The sequence below is a fragment of the Monodelphis domestica genome, chromosome 2 (assembly GCF_027887165.1).
Source record: "Monodelphis domestica isolate mMonDom1 chromosome 2, mMonDom1.pri, whole genome shotgun sequence".
Lineage (NCBI taxonomy): Eukaryota > Metazoa > Chordata > Mammalia > Didelphimorphia > Didelphidae > Monodelphis > Monodelphis domestica.
The window spans coordinates 36474505-36500422 of record NC_077228.1 but is presented as its reverse complement, the minus strand read 5'-3'; the positions used below and the strand labels follow the sequence as shown (position 1 = coordinate 36500422).

The window sequence follows — 25918 nt, the reverse complement described above, 5'->3', positions numbered from 1 at the left end:
CAAGAAACTCTAGAAAAGGGCTCCCTATCATCTCCAGGATCAAATTACAAAATCCCTTGGCATTCAAAGCCCCCAAATTCCAGTCTTTTTACATCTTTCTCCCCACCATGTACTCTTTGATCCAGTGACACTGGCCTCCCAGCTAATACTCAAACAAGACATTCCATTTCTGGACTCTAGGGATTTTCTCTAGTTGTGTTCCCCATGCTGGAATGTTGTCCCTTCTTATCTCTGCCTCCTGGATTCCTTTAAATCCCAACAAAAGTCTCATTTCTACAAGATGTTTCCCATCTTTCTTAATGCTATTGCCTTCTACTGTCTTTTATTTGTTTCCTTTTTTTCTTGTGCTTAGCTTGTTTGTACATATTGTCTGCTTGTTTTCTCTTTCATTAGACTGTGAGTTCCTTGAGGGAAGGGGATAGTCTTTTGCCTTTTTTCACATCCCCAGTGCTTAGCACATACTGCTTGACAAACAATAGTCACTTAATAAATGTATATTGACTGACTGACTTAGAGAGTTGTTAATGGATGTACTGATTCAAAAGCAGATGGGAGGTACATGCCCTCTCAACCACAAAGACTAAAAGGAGTGCAGCTGGATCCCAATTTCTGGAATTCAGTGTTCTAAAAAATGAGTCCTGGATAGTATCAGCCTTGGAGTCATCTCTCTAGTAACCCCAAGTAAGAAAATATGAGGGCTGCTAATATCAATAGAACACTTTAAGGTTTGCAAAGGTTCTTTAAATGAGCTATTTCATTTGATCCTCATATAACCTTGTGAGGTAGGTGCTATTATGATCTCCACTTTATAGATGAGGGAACTGAGCTAGAGAGAGAAGGTACATGATTTGCCCAGAGTTACACAGCTAGTAAATGTCTGAGGAAACACTTGAACTCAGATCTGGAGGATTCCAGAATCTAGCCATCTATTATGAGAAGAGGTAATTCCTGGGCAGGGCTAGCTAGCCTCCTAAAGAGAAGAGGAGGCCACATATAGTCACCCTGGAGCTGAAAATATAGCAAGAGAAGGAATCATAACAGAGAGGAACAAAAGACCTGGCCTTTGCCTTATGAAATGACCACTGGGTTATTCATATAGTATATTTGTGATGGGAATATGACTTTCCTTCCAGAGAAATCCAAGCCTCCAGGGAGGGAAGGAGGCTGGATGATCAAGAATCTGGAATAACTGAACATCAGCAGGCTGAGTATCTAACAGCGTCATATGCATTCTTAGAGTAATACCATAAGACTGGATGTCAATATGGAGAACTTCAGAGAAAATGGGCCTCACTGAGAGGCTGGAAGTTCGCCTAAGAGCCACAGTTGTATTTCCCTTCCAAATGGGGTCCAAATCATAAGGTTTACCATAAGACTATATATGAAGCCTCAGAGGAGGAGGGATTCACAGGAAAGGGATGCTTTTCTTGACTGGGAGTCCTTTATGTGTTTTGTGTATTTTTTGTGGGGTAAAATGAGGATCACCTTATATCTGATATGTGCATTTTTACCTTGAGGACTATAGAAAAGCTAATGGTTCTTTTACCTACAAGCTATATATTCTGAGATTTCTCAGAGGAATCTCAGAGTGAGAAGGGAGAGGACAAAAGTAGAGTGACATCTGAGGGCCATTCCCACGATTGGATCTGGTCTGTGCAAGCTCAGAATCTGGGGTACTGAGCCATACCTTTAGAGAACATAGGAGCAGTTGGTAGTTCAATGGATATGAAGCCAAACCTAGAGAAAGGAGGTCCTGAGTTTAAATCTGTTCACAGATACTTCATAGCTGTGTGACTCTAGGCAAGTCACTTAACCCCAATTGCCCAGCTCTTATCACTCCTGCCTTGGATATAATACTTGTATTGATCCCAAGATAGAAGGAAAGGGTATTTTTTTAAAAGAGAGAAAGAAAGAGAACATACCTATTTACCTACAATAAATACACTCAAAATTCATTCATGAATATGTTTTAGTAAAGAGAAGAACACTAAAGGAAGTAAAAGGTATAATGGAGTAGATTAAATGTCTGATAAGGTGCACAACCTGATTCTTCTTAAATCTGTCTTTTGGGCCATAAATATAGGGATCTCTGCTTATTCTGAGATTTTTAGTACTGAATTTCTGCAATTGAGAAGATGGATACTATGATAAAGGAGGGAGTATTCTTAAAAAGTTAAACATGCTCTGATAATATATAAATGTTGTTTATAAAAGACATAATCCTTAAGAAACTGTCTTGAAGGACATAATAGATTATTACATTACTACTCCTTAAGACAAATGACTTCTCTCCATATAACTTACAATGCTAAATAGTCTATTTTAATTCCTTAACACAACCTGGGCCAACTGGTCAGCATTTGTGCAATATATCTTCAGACAACAACAAAGCTTAATCTTAAGTGATTTAAATATGTGTTAATTATACAATTTCTATGTACTTTAAAATTACTCAAAAGAAAACTCATAACATCAAATATGATAGCATAAAATTTCATCTGACTTGAACTGTCTCATTAACTAAGGACTAAGAGAAAGAAGCTCAACAATAATGCCAGAGAAAATAAAGCCACTGACAATAGGATCATTTGCTGAAACTCTATAATGTAGCTGGTCCCTTTTCTGTTGTAGTAAATCCATCAGACTAAATGTAAATTGAATCTTCTTTTGCTTGCGGAGGCTCTTGCAGAGACATGCATTCTCATTGTACAGCATGGCAGATATAAAAGTAAAAGGCATAGGAAATTGGACTGACTCTAGAGTGATATGAAGACATATTCTGGAACTTGCCTTTTAAAATAGGCCCCAGATATGGTTTTTTATTTATTTTTGATTTGTTTATTTATCCTGAAAATTGAGGGCAGAAAAATCCCCAAACACTCAATTCAGGGTCCCAACTCCCTGCATTCTGGTTAACAAAAAGTTTGTATGCAGTTTCTTAACTTGTTCTAATGTTTGCTGATACTAATCATGTTATTCCTGTAACTCTATAATGAGGAACCATAATGCCAAATAACAAAGTAAGTCAGATTCTTATGTATGGCCTTACCCTCAACCTAGTTTAGCCCATCTGCTAAGAGTTTTACTGGGGAATGGCCGCCATGCATGCTATAGCATCTTAGAGTTTGTTGACTTATTAACTGATTATATATATATATATATATATATATATCTGAAATTCATGTTATAGAAGAGATAGTCCTCAACTTAGAGGTCAGAGAGATCTTTACTCAGAACTGCAGTTAGGTCTTTAATATTAGTTTTTTTGTACATGAGGCAAGTGGCATACACATAAACATACTGCAGTTAGCCAGGGTTTTTTGTTTGTTTGTTTGTGTTTTATAACCTCACCTTCTGTCTTAAAAGCAGTACTAAGTGGTTCTAATGCAGAAGAGAGGCAAGGGCTAGGGAACAGGGACTAATTGACTTGTCCAGGTTCACACAGCTAGGCAGTGTCTGAGGCCACATTTGAACCCAGGACCTCCCCTCTACAGACCAGGTTCTCTATCCACTGAGCAACCTAGTTGCCTCTCACATAGCCAGTTTTGAGGATATTGGTACTAACTTCAAATGCAGTAGAAAGAACAACAATTTTATTTCAAATGGCTCTGCCTTCTGAAGGAAATTTTTAATGGTAATAGGAAGAGTTTGGACTGGTTGAATTCTAATTTAGGTCTTTTTCAGCTCTAAAATTCTATGATTCCTTACCTAGAAGCATGATTTTACTCTTTAATTATTATAGAGTTATAGAATTTTTAAAAATCTTTTTATGAGACTGTTGGCCTCATCAGTGACTTATCTGATGCTTCATTCTTGGTCAAGAATATATCTATCAATTTTAACACTTATCCTAAGGGAAAATTTAACTCACATTATAGCAATCCACTTTGTAATGCAATTTCCAGGACCTGTTTGAGTTGAAAATTAAGTACTCTTTGCAGTCTCTTAGTACATACTGGCCCCTAGGGCTAAATGAAATAATATTAATGGCTAATGGAAGAATAAAGGTTTCCTTTCCATTGCACTGTGTCAAAAAGAATTGCCTGGCTGTGGCAGAGGTTTAAATGGCTTAAAACCTAGTGGAAAACAGTTAAGGATCAAGATTAAGAAAAATCATTAAAAGAAGATATGTGCCAAATGTTATACTTATGTAAGATATGTACAGACTATATAAGTACATATTAAATATAACTTGATATCGTATTCTTTTTTTTTCTTTTTACTTTACATTATATAAAGCAGATTTTTATGAAACTTTACCTAATGGTAAAAAACCTTTGGTTTTAAAGCAAACCACTGGATGTTCTAATATAATTCATTTTCTTCAAACATGATAGTTTTTTCTTTGGATAGGGGATTTATAGGTTCATTAAAAGTTTTCTTTCACCTTCAAGAAATAAGCAAATTTTACCTAATGGTGTGAATCTTTCTAATTCTTCTTGTAACACCTGAGTATCTGGAATTTCAGAAATCAATGGAGCAGGTGGGAGAAACCCACATGATGGTTTTTTATCACCAGTATACCTGGAAATAATACAAAATAAAACATCAAAATATAACACTTGTGCTGTTATACTATTGTTATTTAAATAAAATTGTTATGATAAAAATAATAGTATTATAATAATTTCACTAGGCACATGACCAGAGATAATATTATAGTTTACTTATTATTTATCAAAATAACATTATAAAATAAACTTTTCTTCTTTAAATTGATCTCTCTCCTCCTTTATTACCATACCATCTTGATAATCACGCATCTATATTGTAATATAATGTAATATGTATGTGTGTGCATGTTTATATATATTTATATATAGAGACACACACACATGCATATGCCTTATTTCAGCAATATCATTCTTACAGTCACCAAGGGTCAAAATTGTGGAGTCATCTTTAGCTCTTCCCCCACTCCTATATCAAAGCAGCTGCTATTTCTTGTCATTTCTACTTCCACATCATCTCCCATATACGTGCTGTCCTCTCTCCATTCACACAGCTATGATCCCTGATCAGGGCCTTATTGCATCTCAAATGGACTACTGCAATAGCATCTTGCCCAACTTCTTGTCTTTTCCCTCTCCAAGCTGTACTCCACATATTAGCTAAAGTGCATGCCTGGCTATGTCATGCTTCTGTTCCCAATTGCTTCCAGGATCAAATATGGTCCTCTCTTAGCTATTTAAAGTCTTTCACAACCTGCCAGTGGTCTTTTCCAGATTTGCCACATTCAATTAAACCTCTCCATGCTTTCTATAGTCCAGACAAACCTGGCCTACTTAGTTCTCTTTCATATAGGACATTCCACTTCTCATATGCATGTGCAAGAGAGAAGAGACTGATTTACTCTATTTCATTTCAATCAAAGACTATGAGCATGTCCTAGCATCACCTTCTGGGCCAGCAATAGCTGGCAGTAGAGTTTGCATGGAGAGACAAGTAAAAATGGATGCAGACTCACAATGAGTAAGAATACTTTAAGCACCTCATGAAGGTGAGAAAGAGGCTCCCAGCAACCTGGAGTTGCCAGGTACTCCTCTGCCTCAGGTGTTCTTTAAAACTAAGCCTAATAACTGTGGGAGAGTGGGCCACTAATTTGGTGGGGGATGTTTTGTATCAACTATTCTTACTGTACTCTCTAAGTAAAGATTCCCTTTCCAAAGCTAATTAAGGTTGGCTGACAAAGGTCTCAACTGATAATCATGGGGATAAACACACTAGGCATTTGAGTATCATCTCAGACCCCTCAGGTTATTACTCGAGCCCTAAGAGGAGAATGTTGCCAAGCACTGAGGTCCTAACTTGTCTGTGAGAAAGGCCAGCAGACTAATGGACAAGTATTAATAGAGCTTACATGGGCTACATATGCTTTTGTATATTCTGCCTCTCGGAATGCTTTACCTTCTCATCTTTGTCAATGGGAATCTCTAGCCTCCTTTCCTGATTCCAACCTTCCCAAAATGGCCTTGTATTTGCTTTGCAAGTATTTTATCTTTATTTTAGTAGGGCAGCATGGCAGAGTAGACAAAGAACTGATCTGATAACATGAAAAAAATGTTTGAATCCTTTCTCTGACACAGACTTGCTATGTGACCTCATGCACTCCATTTAGCTTCTCACTGTTCTGTTTAGGAAGTTTCAAATTTCATTTTTCAGGTTTTTGTAACGAAGGTGCTAATTTGTATTGTCAGAGAAAGTTTCCTCAGAAGGACTACAGGTTCAGTCCAAAAAATGTATTTAGTATCTGACCCATGTGTACAAAGTTTCTCACATTAAAATGAGAGGAGCTTAAACACAGGAACTATTTCATGTTTTGTCTTTGAATCTCCGTAATCTAGCACAGTGTCTTGTACATAGAACACACATAACAATGCTCTTCAACTGAATAAAAAATGGAATAACAGCTCACATTTGTAGCATGATTTAAATTTATAAAATTCTTGCTTCAAATTAACTCTGCGAGATATATGGTATGAGTATTATTCCATTTTACAGATAAGAAAAAAAAGAATCCGAAAATTAAAGTGATTTTTCTACAGTCTCACAGTAAGTGAATATCTCAGATGATATTTGAACCAGGAAAAGGACTCCAAGACCAGCACATAATTTATTATGCTATCCTAATTGTTTAAAAAATGATAAAAAAAACTTGGGAGGAACAGATGATTCCATTTTAGAGTTTCTAATGGGGAAAATGGGGAGAAATGAGGAACAATGTAGCATGCATTCTAAATCTAGGGAGAACAGATTCTAAAGCATCCTGAGAAAACATAGGTAGGTTGGCATTGCCCTAAATCCTATAGGGGAAAAGGGGAAACTGCATATACTACTATGATTGCTAAATGAAAATTTCAATTTAAAAGATGGTTACATAACATGGCACCAAGGGCAATCAACAGAAAATGAATACAAAAATAAGGGCACAGTTCTATAAGAATTTAAAGAATTCTAAAGACCAGAATGAGCTAATACTTAAGATAAATATTAAGGATCATAAAGAGGACTTTTAAAACTATATTTAGAGCAAGAAGAAAATGGAGGGTGGGGGGAGGTAGAATCACTGTTTAGGGTTGTTGAGACTGTGGTAACAGATGATAGAAAAGAAATGAATTAATCTGTTGAGAAGAATGACCTTGAACTTGAAATACAGTAAGAGAAAAGTGAGATAATAATGTGTGAAGGAAATTATTAAGGGGACTTTGATTACAAGGATAGAATCTAAACTCTGGTGCTTCCTGGGGTCAGCAGGAAAGCCAGCAATTAAGGTAGGGGACAATGAGGCAGGAGGCAGTCTGAATGTCCCCTGGACCCCACAGGTAAAGGAGGAAAGGAGACAGTTGGCTCACAAGGGGAGACATGTGAGAGTCAGTGGGCAGAGAGAAAGTTAGATAAACTGAGGCTCAACTGGATTAAGCTTTATCTACTTCTGTGTTGAAACTGAGGACTGCTGGCACTACTGTCTTAGAGTATAGGCTGAAAGACACCTAAATGGATGCTGCATATTAATTCTTTTCATTGCTCTTCTCTCATACTCTCCTTTCTATTAATAAACCATTAAAATCTATGTCTAGATTCCCCATTTTTAATCTTAACAATAATAAAAAAAACTAGCTATGCCCTCAATGAGTTCAGGTCAGTAGACAAGGATGAATAGAATGGACAGTAAAAGAATCCTAAATAGAACTCCACACTTGGTTCTGTTCTTGACACTTATTAATTATTTCAATGAAGACATAGATCTTGTATCAGTCAGTCAATAATTATTTATTAAGCACCTACTATGTGCCAGAAACTATGCTAATCGCTGAGGATACAAAAAAAGGCAAAGGACAATTCCCACAATCTGATAGGGGAGACAACAAGCAAAGAAAAATGTACAAACAATCTGCATAGGATAAACAGGAAATGATTAAAAGAGGGAAAGCATTAGAATTAAGAAGGGGTTCAAAAAGGCTTCTTGTTTAAATACTTCAATCACAAAGAGTTGAGATTCTTCTGATACATAAAAGAAAAAGGAGAAGAAGGGCCTTGAGACTATAATGGATAAAAATCCATTAGAACAGTGATGTCAAATACAGATAGAAATGAAGGGCCCATGTTGACTTAGAAAAAAAATTAACAATACTGTTATATTGCATTTTGATTTATTTTGTTAAATATTTCCCCAATATATTTTCGTCTGGTTTAATACAGGCCACACTCAGGAGTTTTACTAGTTGCTTATAGACCACAGGCTTCAAACTTGATACCTCTGAGTTATGGAAACTATGAATGGTAAGTCAAGAGAAAAGAAGACTTGGGGAGAGAGTTGGTAGTTATCTTCAAGTATTTAAAGGGGTTTCATATGGAAAAATAAGGGTTTAGATTCATCCTATTTAGGCACAGAAATAAGAAGTAGGAACAACAGAATAAAGTTTCAGAGATGCATATTTCATATCAATGGAATATTAACATAAATATTTTTGTTATTAATTGGGGCAGTCCCAAGATGAATGTGTTGCTTCAAAAGAGCCTAAGTCCTGCCCTGCCCCCATTTATACACTGGATGACTTCAATTGAAAGTTGGATGACAACTCATCAGTGATAAGGACCTCTAATGTCCCTTTCCAATTCTAAGATTCTATAATTTCCAGTAAGACTTAAAGCCAGGCGTTGTGTCTTATATTTAAGCATCTTCTGCATTGTTTTGAAAAATGCCATGCACATAGGACATAATTCTATCTACTATTTTTCTTCTTCAAATCTACTCCAATGTCAACTTATAAGAGGGAAAATTATGATATTGGCCATAAATTAAATGATTTTATTAAATCAGAAAGGAGTAAGGGAAAAATATTAAGAGAGACAGAGAGATTACTTTCCTTGCTACTTCATTTAGCTGGCTATTCTACGGCCACCATTTAGGCCCCCTAACCACACTCACAGAGAAGTTCAGCCAGCACCAAACATGGAAGAGAACAGGCTGCATGCTTCCTGGTTCATCGCTGAAATACCTTCCTGGCTCCTCCCTCCATACTAGCATTGCACACTGATGTCTAATGTCAGGGTGGTGATGTGTAGGATGATGCTAGATGCCTAGCCTATTTAGGCTGTAGTCAAGGAACATCAGTCCCTGGTGGACGGCAGGAAGGTAGGTAGAGCTATTTTTCCTCACACAAATTATAGCACCTGGATTCCCTATATAGTTCATTGTCTTAGTGAGTGACTCTACTCACTAAGTTTGCCCTACACATTAAGCTAGAATCCATAATCGGTGTATTGTTCTTTTGTAAAATTTGAATGTTTCTCATTTTCTTCTTATAACCAAGATAAAATTTTAATTCAGGCTTTTATCATCTTATACCTGGTCTATTAGAAGAGTTTCATAACTGACTTTTGAGACTCCAGTTTCTTTTCAGTCTAATATATTTTACACATTTATCAGATATATTTTGATCCTTGTCATTATTACACCCCAGCTCAAAAGTGCTTCTCCCCTGGTCCTCTATGACATAAAGTAAGAAATCTAATCTTCTTGTCTTGGCATCATGGCCATCTATCTATATATCCAACCTACCTTTCCAAATCTTATCATTTACTCTACCATTACACTAACCTTGTAGTACCAAATAGCCTGCCTTAGCCACTTGCCGATGAATATGCTTTGCACATTCTCACCTTTGCTCATATTCTTCCTCATTTAGAAATGCTAAATTTCTTTCACTCTACTTACCTTAAACTTTCCATCCTATAGGGTCAGACAAATCCCCATCTACCGCTCTCTGCTCATGCCATTCTAAGGACTTTTCCCTCTGAACTCCTATATCATTTGCTGACTACAATATTCCTTTGTAACATACCTTGTATTATTTTGTTATCTTTTTTTATATGCATATATCTTCTCTCTCCAATTAAATAGTAAGCTCCTTTAGGTCAATTATATTTAGAAATCTTTCTTTGTCCCTCAATGCCTTTCCCATAACAAGTGATCATAGATTTGAATGAACGGATGAATGAATAAAGTAGCATGTTCATAGCCTTCATTAAAAGTGATTATAATAAAAGAATACAGGCAAGACTGCTTGCCACTGTGAATTTTAGATTTACTCCACCTTGCTTAGTCTAACAAAACAGGAATGCCTACACCCCTACTTAAGGATTAAGTGTTGAGAAGGGTGGCCTATGACAGACATGTGCTAGCAAATGACAAATCAGAAACAACTGACAGACCCTCTGGGCTGTCTTAAGTCAAGCTTAAGCTACCATTGGTACATGTGAGATGCAGGAAGTGATGTAAAAAATGGTCTATATATTTCACATCACTTCCTCTCTCCACTTTTATTTTTCCCATGGAGAGGTGGCTCTGGCTTTTGTGGCAGAGAGGTGGCTGATGGCAGTGTGCTGAGCATCTTGGCATCTTGGCATGGCTGTAGCTATTGTCTGGGTTTGGCTGTGAGTCCTTGAAACAGTAACTGGGAGAAGCTTAATATTGTAGGTCAGGTGAGGCGTCCTCTCTAAGTTCTCTCAGAGTTTAGGCTGATTCATTTTTTTTCCTTTACCTCCCAAAAACGCCATTCCTAGGAGGCTCCTCATCTCAGGGGAGGCCTCATGGCTGGAAAGTCTCTGAACTCCCCTTGGCTCAGGCTAGGCTGGAGAAATCCTATACCCTTTTTCCTCTCTCCTCATCGTAATTCCTTCCCTCTATATTAATTAAACCATCATAAAATTTCCAAACTGACTTTTGTATTTTATTTGGGATTTTAATTAATCCCTGGTGACCATAAGGATAATATATTAGTCAAAACCCCTAAATTTACCCCTTACACCACTAGATCAATCCATGTACATTAAAATATAGATAGAACAGAATGTTTTAGACTACCTCCTCTCTATTCTTCATTCCCACTTTCTTTATTCCTCTATCTCAGTTCCTATTGCTGTGCTCCTATGTCTTACACATCATCATGTCATCTAATCACACTATCTCTGCTGAATCCAGGACATATCAATCCTGGAGGTGACCTCTTTAACCCTTCCTCCTTGACCCAAAAGGGATGGGAACAAGAATCCAGATATATGAGCAATCCAAACAAAATCACACTGTACTTTTAGTTCCAAGCAGTGAAAGATGCTAAGCATTTACCAATTCTCCATTTGTAATTTGCACATTTACCAAATATTTGATTACTAACTAAGAAAATCATAAAACAGAAAGTCTTTAACCAGTAAAACCTGAAACTTATTGGTTTCTATATGGCATACTTACTCTTCAGTTTGATCTGGTCTTACAAAAAACAAACTATTCAGTGAAAAAGGGCAATCATCTGAGTTAAACATTGTTGAAAATGGTCTGGTCCTCAATCTGTAAAAAAGAAATCACAATTAGTTTTGACAAAATTTTAGAAAAATATTTCCAGCTAAGTATGAATCAATATGGTATGAGTGATAAAGGGTGAGCCTTGGAATTAGAAAAACTTAGGTTCAAGATATGTGTCTGGGGGGCAGCTGGATGGCTCAGTGGATTGAGTCAGGCCCAGAGATGGGAGCTCCTGGATCTGGTCTCAGACACTTTCTAGCTGTGTGACCCTGGGCAAGTCACTTACCCCCCATTACCTAGCCCTTACCACTCTTCTGCCTTGGAACTGATACACAGTATTGATTCCAAGATGTAAGGTAAGGGTTTTTTTTTTTAATAAAAAAAAAGATATGCCTCTGATATCATCATAATATGACCCTAGGCAAGTCACTTAACCACTCGATTTCCCGAGCAAGTCATTATGAATATAAATACGTGCCATTAAGTTCCTATCCCAAGGAAACAACAGAATAATAAAACTTTGCAAATGACAAACACATCAATAAATATCTTTTTTTCTAGATCAACTCCCACCTGAGATAGAATCTACAATACGCCAGACAAGTGATTATCCAGTTTTTGCTTTACTGAAGCTCTTGAAAAGGGGGGATTCAGTGCCTCCAAGACAACCCATTTTACTTTTAGAGTTTTAACTGTTAGAAAGCTTTTTTTTTAATTGAAAATCTAACTTTGCCTCTTTGCAGCTTCCACACGTTGCTCCTGGTTCTTCTATTGGGAGCCAACAGAACAAGTCTAATCTACCTTCCATGTGTTAGCCACTCCTTTAAGCAACTCTCATAATACATGAAGGTAACACCTTTTAGTATTCTGATTATTTTCTACTGGATGTTTTCCAGCTTATCAACATCCTTAAAATATGGTGCTCCAAGCTAGGTATACTGGGCAGTTAGGTAGCACTGGCCCTGGAGTCAGGAGGACCTGAAGTCAAATTCAGCCTGAGACATTTAGTGGCTATGTGAATCTGGGCAAGTCACCTCTGCCTGTTTCCTCAACTATAACAAAGGGACAATAATAATATCTATTTCACAAGGTTTTTGTGATGATCAAATGAGATATTTGTAAAAGTGCTTATTATCACAGTGCCTTGCACACAATGGACACCCTTACTCCCTTCCCAATGACATACTCTAAGAGGGAGTGGTCCTCATCTCCCAAAGTATCCATCATGTCTAGTTCAGAAACCAATTAGTCCTTTTTCCTATGAATCTGCTCCAGAATAGAATTTTCACTAACTAGTTACTTAATCTTTTCAAGGATAAAAATGCCATCAACTTTTAACTCATACCAAAAAAATATTAGCTGTTCTATTTTTGGCAGAAAAAGCTCCATAAGATGATTAGATGATTTAAATACCCCATCATTATTGTTATGCTTCTGTGCCAGGCTTGTGATCTGTTTCCCCAAATCCTTATTTATTTACTCTTAACTCTGAATAATCTGTGGACCCTGATGTACCCTAAGTAATGATAAATCACTTCTGTTTCACTATCTTTACCCCTCTTTGCTTCCAGGATTTCCTCATTTAAGTTTATCATAGCATCATATGCAGGTCTCATTCAACCAAGTATTAGTTATTAAGTAGGAGGTGAAATTTGCCTGCTTTGTGAGATCCTTGATATGAGCCAAACTTAACTCAGTGGTTCTGGTTCAGGATTGAAGCATTATTAGACATGTGCAGTCCCTCTGATATCTGTATAAATTTAATATAAATTTTCCTTTTCAAAAGGAAAATCCATTTTGATTTTACCCCACCCTTTGATTATGTTAAGAACCAGGTGTGTATGTACATTATGGGAGGATGCCAGAGGTCTCCTGGCTCCTTGGCCTCTGGAAAGATGCTTGTCTCTTTTCCTACATGACTCCTGGCATCTGGAAGACTGGCTTCTGACTCAGACTGAGGTCAAGTCTGTTCAACCAGGGAGAAGCAGAAAAAGTGACATCACTGGGGTTATTAGTTATAGAATAAGGAAGTTTGTGGGCTCTTTTCTTGGAAGAAGCTATTGGCCTGAGGAACAGAGATGGAAGGTGAGCAATAAACTCAGGTTAGCTAGGCAACTGGCCATGTGATTAGGTGTCTTTTCTCTCTCCAACATGCTTTCCATGTCTAATAAATAATTATAAAGTAATATACAGTCTCCAGAGAAGTTTAATCCAACAACACTAAAAATATTTCATTAGCAACAGCCTGGAAAGAAGAGTTAACAAGATAAGCTGAGTGTAGCTTATCTGCCTCTGTATTTTTCATGGTCACTGGCAGGTCAGTGACTGACCCAAGGTGATTGATCAAGGTGTATTTCTTTCCTGAGATGTATTTTTGTATTTCAGTAACCAGAAAGCTACAGCAATTAGTCCCCTGGGCCAATGGTGTCTTGAAACAGGTCTACTACCTTTTAAGGAAAAACTAGCCCAGCCTGAGTGGATAGATGTTGCTCCTACAACATCTTAGTTTATTTTCCTTGTTAGCAACAAGCAAGCATGCCATAAGCCCTCACACCATGCCCAGGCATTATGCAAGATTCTGGGGATAGAAGTACAAAATGAAAAGAGAAAAAATTGCCTATACTTTATGGATTATAAACACATTTGAGGTCATAGGTTATAAATGGCTGCTTTCCTGAATTTTTTTCTTCTATCCTTAGCTGCTGTTCTGTTTTAGAGATTCTCCATGGTGTTTAGGTTATTGAATATTCATGAGCAGTTTTCTCCCTCCCACAAGTTGCCTTCTTTAAAGTCTTTTTAATTAGATTTGAAAGATTCTAGATTAAAAAATTCTTGTAAGTCTTTGTTAGCTATATCTCTTATCTATTCAGAAGTCTATTATTCCTATATTTTAAGCAATGGTTCAAAAATTCTAGTGCTATTTTTCTTAACCATTCATTCAATTTCAAAATCTATTTTTCTTTCTGGAGTCTTTGCTTTTGATTGGTACCAATAATAAAATACTGCCTGTAGCCTAATGGTATTCAGTTTCTCTCTCAAAGTTTATAATCTTTGGGGATGATGTTTAGGTTCCTTCGAGGTATACCATTTACACCCATATAAATCACGAAATATGACGAGTATTTATTCATTCTAAACCATCTTGGGAAGTTTTCTAGTATACCTTAAATAAATGCTCCAGGAAGACAACAGACCCATCTATTTATATTTCAGGTAGAAAAATAACTAATTGGGTAAGTTGGAGAAATAGAGGCTGAAACTCATCTGAATTCTCTCAAATTCCCCTCCAAACAACTTTGAAATAATGTCTCAAATTGAATCCTGGAGCAGTTGGGTCAACAAATGATCAGGATGAAACAATTTTCCTTCCCAAGACAACTTTAGAGGTCAGCAGGATAGGTCTGTCTCCCCAGAGTGATAATTGATCCAGAGTTCAGGATGAAGCTTCAATACCAGCAAAAGGTTTTGGAGGCAACAGCAGCAGCAGTAGCTCTGGGAGCTCTTAGTTCAAAGATGATAAGGGAAACCTTTGCTAATGCTGGGTTCAGGAGATTGTTACATTAATAAGATGCAATTCCAGGTCAAAGTTAAGGGCAAAGAGGAGCAGCCTCAGGGAAACAGGGCCCCTGGACATAGTTACAGGGTAGAGAAGGGTGCTTATAATCACTCTCAAAGGAACAGGGACCCTGGTCTCAGTTCCAAGGAAGAAAAGAACACCTGCATTTGTGGCTGTAGAAGGGCTGGGGACCTGGTCACAGTTCTGGGTCCAAATAGAGCAAGCTAGGGCTTATGGGAGAACAGGGTCCCTTCCTGGGTAAAGAACAAAGCACAGAGAAGGAGAGTAGTAACCTCACCTCCCCTTAGATCATACTACCTTGGAAGCCCTGAAAAATTTTAGATCTCTAGGACTAGCCCTAAAAACAGAAACACTAAAAATTTAGCTTGAGACATTGCTTCCACAATCCCTGGGGTAGAGTCAAAGTTCAAAGTCAATTAATAGGCTGAAAAAAATGAGCAAACAAAAAAAATAATTTGAACATAAAAAGTTACTATGTGACAGGGAAGATCAAGACCCAAACTCAGAAGATGACAACTATGTAAAAACAGCTACAAGCAAAATTTCAAAGAAAAATCTGAATTGGACACAAGCTTAACAATAATTCCTAGAAGAGCTCAAAAGAAAGGGGGAAGGTGTAAAAAAAAGATAAAGAGAGTTGTAGGAAAATTTGGAAAAGAAATGAGAGTGATGAAAGAAAAATATGAACAGTCGACAACTTCATAAACAAAGCACAACAATACTGAAGAAAATGACCTTAAAAACAAAATGGGTAAATAATAAAAGAAACACAAAAATCCACTGAGGAGAAAAAATTTCCTACAAATAAGAATTGCCCAAATAGAAAAAGAGATCTAAAAGTTTATTAAAGAAAATAATTTCTTAAAAATCAGAACTGGGAAAGCAGAAGCTAACAATAACTTTATAAGACGTCAAGAAGCATTAGAACAAAGTCAAAATAATTTTTTAAAAAATAGAAGAAAATGTAAAATATCTGATTGGAAAAACAATTGACCTGAAAAATAGATTGAGGAGAAAGAATTTAAGAATTCCTGGATTACTAAAAAGTGATGATTTTTTAAAAAGTCTAGACATCATATTTCAAAAAATTTTCAAGGAAAACTGCCCTGATATCCTAGAACCATGATAGTGAACCTATGACACGTGAGCCCACAGCTGTGGCCTTGACCATGCCTGGCCCAGCCTGGGGGAGGGCTGCTCCACAAGCTGGCGGGGGTGGGGGGTGGTGAGCAGTGGGCAGCATGTGCCAGACGGCTGGGGCATGTGGGGCTCCTGTAGGGGCAGAGAGGAGAAGTGCAAGCGCATGGAAAGGCAGGCTGACTCTCTCACCACTGCTCTCACAGCACCCTTGGGCCAGTCAGCTGGGGAGGGGCAAGGAGGGGCGGGGCCAGTGGAAGACTGGGCAAGGATCCAGCCTGTATCCAATAGAGGAGTGCCTAGAACCAATTATGAGACACTTTTAACACCCTGAAAAATACAGCAATGGCTTTACTCACAATGTTTCCCTCTACGTACTTTTGTGATACCTTATTCTCAGTGTTAAATAATATCAAAACCAACAAAAGAAACAGATTGACAGATGAAGTTAGTAGCACTTGCTTAGGCTTAAATTGTACAAAATACCAACCTTCAATTGAAGATTTAGCCAATGAAATTCAGCAACAAAAAGTCACTAATTGGCAGGTTAGTTAAAGAATTCCCCCTCCCCCTCACTTATCTTAGTTCACAGCACCCCACACAAGTTAAATAATTTCAAGATCAACAAAAGAAACTGACTGACAGATGAACAAAGAAGTCACTAAGCAGGTAAGTTAAATAATTAGTTTTTGGTTTATTAAATATATATTACAATTATACATTTTTGTTATTTAAACTATAAATATTGTGAAATTGTGGGGTTTTTTCTTTTCGAAGTGACACACCACCTGAGTTATGCTCAGTTTTTGGGGGAATTTTGATACACCAAGCTCAAAAGATTGCCCATCACTGTCGTAGAACCAGGGAGTAAAATAGAAACTGAAATACTCTATTTGGTACGAACAAAAGAGTACTGGAACAGTGGAATAGATTAGGTACATAATACATAGTAGTAAATGATCATTGTAATATCATGTATGACAAACCCAAAGATTCCATCACTTGGGACGAGAACTCACTATTTGACAAAAATTTCTGAGAAAACTTGAAAGCACTTTGGCAGAAACATCTCATATAGTATACCAAGATAAGGTCAAAATGGGTTTATGATTTAGACATAAAAGGTGATATAGGGAAACTGGGGGAACATGGAATATCTTACCTATCATATCTTTGAATAAAGGAAGAATTTATGACCAAACAAGAGTTAGAGAGCATTATGGAAAGCAAAATGGATCATTTTGATTATATTAAAAGGTTTTACACAAATTAAACCAAATGTAGCCAAAATTACAATTACTGAAAACTTAAGAGAAAGCAGGATGCTGGGGGAAAATTTATGCTAAATGTCTCTGGAAAAGGCCTCATTTCTCAAAAGTATATGACAGAAAAGGAAAATAACAAGTGTTGGTAGGCATATAGAAAAATTGAAATACTAATGTATTGTTGGTGGAAATTTGAACTAATCTAACCATTCTGGAGAGCAATATGGAACTATGCCCAAATGGCTATAAGACTGTGTATACCCTTTACCCTAGTAATCACTACTAGGTCTGCATCCCAAAGAGATCAAAGGAAAAAGGAAAGAATTTATATGTATAAATTTTAAGGTGGCAAAGAATTGGAAATGGAAACGAAGTCCATCATTTGGGGAATGGCTGAATAAACTATGACATATGATTACGATGGAATACAATAGTGCTATTAGAAAATGATAAGCAGGATGCTTTCAGAAAAACCTGAGAATATGAACCGATGCAAAGTGAAGTAGGCAGAACCAGGAGGGCTATAATTAACAGTAACAGCAATATTGAAAAATGACCAACTGTAAATGACTTAGTTATTCTCAGCAATGCCAGGATCTAAGACAATTATGAAGACTTAGGATGAAAAATGTCATCTACCTCCAGAGAAGGAATTGATGCAGTCTAAATGCACAATGTAGCATACTTTTTTTTACTTTCTTTATTTTTCTTGGCTTTTGGTTTTTGTTGTTGTTTTTGTGGGAGGTTTTTTTTTGGTTTGCATTTTCTTTTGCAACATGGCTAATATGGAAATATCCTTTGTAGGACTTCATATATATAATCTATATATCAAATTGTTTGTCTTCTCAAAGAGAGGGGAGGGTGGTAAGTAAAGAGAATTTGGAATTTAAAAAATTTTAATGTTTAGAAAATTACATGTAATTAAGAAAAGAAGAGAAAAGAAAAAAAGAGGAAAAAAAACTGACTGCCTTAGACTCCTTCAGCTGGAAGTCACCACTAATTTTCTTCCCTTAACCCAGGAAACTCTTGATCTTCTTTTGAGTCCTAGATTCCTCTGCCAATCTATGGACCACTTCTCAAAACAATGCCTCTAAATACATAAAATACACATGATCCTCCCAAACCCCCAATTATATAAAAATACCACCGTCAAAAGTATATTAAAAAAACTTTATAGACTCCAGATTAAATTCTTCTTGATCTCTTATCTGATACTTGGAGCTCTTTAGGACCCCATTCTCCTGGGCCCTTTCCTCCCTCTTATTGGAAAAGATGGAGAGTACAGTAGAGAGGTTCTCCTTTTTTAATAAGGAGGGAACCCAGGTCAGACATTTCATTATTTTCCACTTATAGTCACTCCCCTAGGTCTCATCACATTCCAAAATGAGCACCTTCCCTCTTATCTACCCACACACCTACCCCCAGTTTCAGTTTTTTCTTTTTTATCGTTTGCCTTCTCCATTGGACTGTGAGCTCCTTGAAGGCAAGAACCGTCTTTTGCTTTCTTTCTACTTTCAACACTTAGCACAGTGTCTGGCACATAGCAGGCACATAATAAAGTTTTACTGACCAAATACTTAGTCATTTTTTGGAGGACATACAGTTGCTTCCTCCTCAGATCAGCCAGCTCCCTTCTCCAAGTGTAATCAATTCAATCGTTAGATAGTCCTTCCTTTCCTCCTCAGTATGACAATCTCTATTCTCCAAACTACAAATGAAAGAAGAGGTTCACCTCTTCAGATCCTTTACCTTTTCCCCTTTTTTCTTCTCATACTGAAGCCCATTTCCAATTTTGTTTTGTTTTAAGACATGCTTCACTTTCCCCAGTAATTTGAAGTATGAAGACATACTTATGCCTGAGGCACATTCTCTCCTAGGATGCATTTTGGATATAGCTGGTAGTCACTTAGCCACATCAAAAATACAAAGATGGACTGGGTCTGTATCCCAAAGAGATAATAAAAAAGGAGAAAGGATCTACTTGTACAAAAATATTTAAGTGGCTCTTTGTGGAGGCAAAGAATTGGAAACTGAAGGGATATCCATCAGTTCGGGAATGGCTGAACAAACTGTGGTATATGTTGGTGATGGAATACTATTGTGCTGTAAGAAATGATAAGCAGGATGATTTCAGAAAAAGCTGGAAAGGTCTACATGAATTGATGCAGAGTGAAATAAGCAAAACTGGGAATAACACAGTAATAGCAATATTGCATGAAAATCAACTGTGAAAATTTGGCCACTCTCATCAATACAATGATCTGGGACACTCCTGAAGCACTTATGACAGGGATGCCAACCATCTCCAGAGAAAGAACTGTTGGAATCAGTTGGATGTAGATCAAAGCATACTATCCTTGCCGTCAGTATATTTGCAGTGTTATTTTGGGATTTTGGTTCTGTATGAATGTGTTCTTACAATAATGACCAATATGGAAGTATGTTTTGCATGATAATACATGCATGGCCCAGATCAAATTACTTGCCATCTCTGAGGGAGGGAGGGAAGAAAGGAAGGGAAATGGTCTAGATGCTATAATTTTGGAAAACATGTTGAAAAATATTATTACATACATTTGGGAAAACAAAATACCTTTGAATTAAAATTAAAACATACAAAGATGGCAGATATAGTGAAAATTACTACAAGTGCCTCCCTACTTTACATACTAATTAGAATTAGAGACTTCAGTCTTTATCTTTCAAACTATTTGTGGGATATGTGAGAATTTATTTTTTATTTTATATATATATTTATGTAATATATATATATATATATAATATTATTTTTATATCAGGGTCCTGGACTATTTTTTTTAAACCCTCACCTTCCATCTTGGAGTCAATATTGTGTATTGGCTCCAAGGCAGAAGAGTGGTAAGGGCTAGGCAATGGGGGTCAAGTGACTTGCCCAGTGTCACACAGCTAGGAAGTGTCTGAGGCCAAATTTGAACCTAGGACCTCCCATCTCTAGGCCTGGCTCTCAATCCACTGAGCCACCCAGGTGCCCCCAGGGTCCTGGACTATTAAGGCTATACTGGAAAGAATTATTGAGCCTGGTCTGATACCTGACTCCATTCACTCTTTAGATTTTTTGCCTTCTCTTTGTCCTGAGGAAGACTTGGGCTGAGAGGAAAGGTTCTATAATACTGCTTTTCCTGTGGATATGTGAAACCTCACCTATCAGTTTGGAGAAGGGTTGAGGGTCTGATGGACCACCACTTCTTAATCAGCTATCACCAATTGCAAAGTTCTTGGTGTGTTCAAGAGAGGAAAAGAATAATGATCTCCCAAAAGTGTATATATGTTCCTGGGTCAGGAGTTTCTGTTTGTCTTATGATGGTTGAGAGAGTTGTCTAGCCACAATTAGGATGCCATGACTGGTCAATTAATAAATTATTTTAAAATTAAGAAAAATTGTTCTCTTGAGATTCTTTTAATCACTAGGTATTAAAATCCACCTGATTAGCTGTTATTAACAACATGATAGTGCATCTTTAACAGTGTTTAACGATTGACTGTTACACACTTTTCTTTCTCTTCTCTTACATAAAACTCTTTCATTAATTTACCAGTGTGTTTTTCTGACCTTTTCTCACTTGCCTTAACTTAACAAAACACCTTCTCTTTTTAAGTCCTTCTCCTCTTTAGATTCTTTTTTCTCAATCTTTTTCCTCGTTCAGAATGAATCCTTCAAACTGGACCATTGTCCTCCTTTATTTCCTTTAATTTTCTTAATATTTTTATATTGCCTACATTTGCCTCAGTATCACCCATTCCCAGATAGCCATTTCTTACATTTGCCTCAGTATTACCCACTGCCAGACAGCTATTTTTTTTATTACAAAAACTTTTTTTTTAAAAGAAGAGAAAAAATTTCTGCAAAACCAACAAAACACATTTAAATAATCTGACTTCATATGCAATGTCCCACACCTGGAAACCTGATTCTACAAAGGAGTAGAAGGAGGTATCTCCTCATATTTCTCCTTTGGATCTAAGTTTTATTTGTTCTAATTTTGCAACATTTATTTTCAGTTGTTTTGTAGTGGTTATTCTTTCCATTTTTATAGTTGTAGTTGTGTGTGTATATATATATATATATATATATATATATTTCCTTTGGATCTGGTTATTTCATTTTTTATATGATGGTCATAGAAGTCCTAGTCTTCTTTGTAATTGCTAATTCCATCATTTTTAAAGCGCAGTAATATTCCAACGTAGTCATTTACCATAACCAATTAATGGGCATTGACTTTGTTTCCAGTTTTTTGCTACTACAGAAGTGTTACTATCAGTATTTTGGTGAATATGGAGCTTTCCTTTTTGTTGGTAAACTCCTTGGGGTATACACCTAGCAGTGAAATCTGGGTCAAAAGAGATGAACATTTTAGTAACTTTATTTACATAATTCCAAATTGCTTTCCAGAAAGGTTATAGGCCTCAGGTTGTTCAGTTCTTCTGTGAGCCAGGTGTACAATGGAACTCAAACAACGAAGAGGAAAATCTCAGCTCAGAGTCAAATTATTTCTTGCTTTTCCTCACCAGGAACTCCCTTACATCAGGTAAGAAAATTCGTTTTAGCTCCCATCATGACCCTGTCAGGTGGCTTCAAGGCCATATAAGTTATCATAGGGCTTGCTTCATTTAGGGACATTGGAGGGATGGGCTAGATAAGACATTCCAGATATTCCTAGAGGACTTGCCTTGCATTGCTGAAGTTGTTCAAGTACCCCTTATGTAGATAGCACAAAGTTTAATGGAGGGTTAAAAACTAGCTGATGGATTCAAACTAAAGAGTTAAATAATATATGAAAAATCCTGATGACTTTTTTGTTGTTGTTGACAATCTTAGAGCTGAAAGGAACCACAGAAACCATGGTTATCTACACTATAAAAACGATCTACAACCTTAATTTTATTTTGTGCTATTGGGCTGGATTACACAGATTTTTAAAATATAACCCAACTAAATGGATAGTCAGTTAACAGATTGAGGCTCTATTTTGAGAAGCACCTTTTAAAAAAAATCCGCACTAATCTAAATTTAGATTATTTTATCATATGTATACATATGCTCCTTTAAAAGTTTATCTTTTTCAAAATTAGAGGCCTATTTAAATGTAAAGAAGAAACAAGAATGGCTCATTATGAAATGCTTGGTAAAATTTGACCTGAGCTAAACAATGGTATGGAATTGATGAATAAATCTGTGTAATTCGAATCTATTCTTAAGTATAGTAAAGATAGATGACTTTATCTTCTAACAATACAAATAGCTGACATTTATATACAATATTTCAAGTTTTTAAAAGTACATTTTATACATTATTTCATCTAATTATCACAACAACCATGTAAGGAAAGTGTTATTAATTATCCCCATTTTACAAATGAAGAAACTGATACTCATAAAGATTCAGTGACTAAGCAGAGCTAGTGTCAGTCAGGCATTCTCTTACTTTTTCATGTTACCCATTTCTTTACTTTATTCACTCTCATCTCCCCAGTTACCCATGAAAAAAACAAACAAACAATAAAAAATTAAACAAATTATTCTGGCTCTATGTCCTTCCGTGATAATTTGACACAAGTTGAAGACATAGATGCATACTGGTTAAGGTTCAGGGCAGTAGGGATTCTACTGAATTCTTCAGCAAACACCTATGTTGGCCATATGTCTGAGCCAGAAGGGCTCTTAAAGATTAGCAAGTTCTAGAAAAGTTATGTAATTTACCCAAAAAATGCTCCCAATTAGTGACAGGGCATGGAAGAAAACCCAGATGATCTAACTCCACAACTTTCTTTGCATTTAACCAATCAATGTAAGGCGTTTGAGGCTAATTAACACAGCTGGGAATGGGAGATCTGTATAGATATTGTCTGAAAATTACTAAATAAATGCTACCTTTCAGTTCTTAGCAAATGTTCTAGGTTCAATACTGCCTTTCTCTTGTTTCCATATGATCCTAGACAAGGCACTTTATTTCTCAATCTCTTCAAATGAGCATTTGATCAATCAACTGATGCCTCAGTCTCAAAATGAGAGGTTGAACTAAGATGACTGTTAAAGGTTCCATCAAGCTCACCACCACGTTCTATTTTCAAAGAGAAGGCCAGAGATTTAGAACTGGAAGGGAGCTTAGACTTCATCCAGTCTACCTCCCTTTTTATAGACAAGGTAATTGGTAAAATGAAGCAACTTTAAAAAAAATTTTTTTAATAACTCTTAGCTTGTGACTTAGAATCAATACTGTGTATTGGTTCCAAGGCAGAAGAGTGGTAAGGGCTAGGCAATGGGGGTTAAGTGACTTGCCCAGGGTCACACAGCTAGAAAGTGCCTGAGGCCAAATTTCACCCAGGACCTCCCATCTCTAGGCCTGGCTCTCCATCCATTGAGTCACCTAGCTGCCCCCAAAATGAAGCAACTTAACCTAAGATCACACAGATGTCAAAGTGTTTCAAACTAGGGCTTCAAACCAGGTTCTAGATTCCAGACTCAGACCTCTTGCCAATATATACATATATATATTTATATAGGTATATATACATATATATACACATATGCATATGTATATATGCATATATACATACATATGCATATGTATATATGTATACATATATGTATAAGTACATATGCACATACTACACTAACTATAGAGACTACTTTCTAAAATGAAACTTGAAAAGTAAAAATGTCCTTGGTCTATGCTGTCTCAAATATAAATTTTAAATTTGCTGATCTTATGCCTATAAATATTCCCACTGTTCTTATTTACCAAGAGACTGAAAATGGGAAGACTAAACAAACTACTCCCCCCTAAAAGGGAGGAAAAGTTTCAATAACTGATCGAAATCCTGACATTAGCAACCAAATTACCAAAACGAAATATTGATATATATGATGTAACTCTTCTTTTTCTTTTTCTTTTTTTTTTGGAGGGGGAGAAGGGTCATATAAGAAAACAGTGGGGTCTGGGGGCAGCTAGAAGCTCAGTGGACAGAGAGCCAGGTCTAGAGATGGGAGGCCCTGGGTTCAAATTTGACCTCAGATACTTCCTATCTGTGTGATGGTGGGCAAGTCACTTAACCTCCCACTGCCTATCCCTTACAGCTCTTTTGCCTTGGAATCCATGCAGAGTGCTGATCCTAAGTCAGAAGGTGAGGCTTTTAAAAAAAGAAAAAGAAAAAGAATATGTGTGTTTTCATCTCTGATGCACTGACATCAGCTTTTAAATATAATTAAAAAAATTTTTTTCACAGTTGTGTTAAATTTGAAGTCTTACCTCTCCCTAAATACTCTTAGATTTAATTTAACTATGTGAACTGTTTTAGGGGTCAAGCTGCACAGAACCAAATCTCTATGAGTATAATGAGAGATGAGGAGTTTGGGAGTATTTTTCCTATGTAAATAAAGATCTTTTAAAATAAAGAACTTAAGAACTTAGTTGCATTTTAACATGTTTAGGTAATTAAGAAATATTAATTAGAATTAATATTTAAATTAATTCTTAAAGTTTTTAGCTTTAATTATAATTATAATAATGATTACATTATAATTATTAGAATATTAGACATTATTTGTTATAATTTAATTATTATAACTTACTTTTAATTTGTAATGTTAAATTTATCCCCAAAACAAAGCAAAGAAACGTGATCAAAGATCTGTTTTTCACTTATTTGTTCACAATTTTTCTTTCTGCTACAACAGCTCACCATTAAAATATTATGCTTTGATAGATCTGTAATCTCATGGATGCAGAAAGTCTTCCCACAAGCACAAATTACAATTAAATACTTAACTTTATTCAAGATAATTCTCTACTTGTGTAACTTCGCATTTGTACCAGAGATGGATGGCAAATGTTTATGGAGTGCTATGAACATACAGCAGGGAAGGGATACCTGATAATCAATGGAAGGATCACTTGACCAATCAACTGATCTGTCAAAAGTCATTATTAGTAGAGTTAAGGTTTATGTATCGCTTTAAGGGGCGCAGAGCTTGTACAATTACTACAATCATTTGGTCTTGACCACGAGTTGGGAAGGTGGGTGATGCTGTTATCCCCATTTTTCAGGAGAGGAAACTGAGGCCTTGAGAGGGGCGGTGCCTCGCCCGTGGTCACTCAGGGCACAGGTCCTTGGCCACTCTGGGCCCGAGGCCAGACCCAAGCTGTCCTTACCTCCCAAGGTCAGTAGGATTGTCCATATGTCCCGAGGCGCTTTGGGGTCTGTCAGGGACCGGCCACCATCTAGGGGCCCTCACACCTCAGACCTCAGCGCCTCAGGGCCAGGCGAGGCTGATCCAGAGTGCTCGATTCACCCCTCCCTGAGGCAGGGACCAGACCTGCTCAGTTGAGCCCTGAGCCACCGATGCTCAAGACTCCAGGCCTCAGGGCCGATCCCTGAGTGATCCCAACCACCCTACCTCCAGGAAGGGAACAGATCAGGTCAACACCAGGATTCCTGTCTTCCCCTCCTTTTAGATTCATAGACATTAGAACATCACAGAGGCTGGAATGTAAAATTCCCAATTGTGTGTTATAAAAATGCAGTTTCTTGGGGGCATCTAGATGATTCAGTGAATAGAGAACCAAACAGAGACAAGAGATCCTGGGTTCAAATATA

The 25918-nt window shown here is 36.8% G+C and overlaps 1 protein-coding gene across 1 annotated transcript in view; it reads right to left on the bottom strand.

Moving 5' to 3' along the window:
- The window catches only part of HFM1 (helicase for meiosis 1), a 125806-nt gene extending 100192 nt beyond the window's left edge, over positions 1-25614 (bottom strand). The window contains exons 1-3 of the mRNA XM_056815364.1: positions 25474-25614; positions 11252-11347; positions 4412-4524 (exon numbers count right to left, since the gene is read on the bottom strand). Of these exons, the coding sequence (XP_056671342.1) occupies positions 4412-4524; positions 11252-11347; positions 25474-25499 (235 nt within the window). The 5' untranslated portion in view covers positions 25500-25614. The remainder of the gene's footprint in view (positions 1-4411; positions 4525-11251; positions 11348-25473) is intronic.
- Positions 25615-25918: the final 304 nt, after the last annotated feature.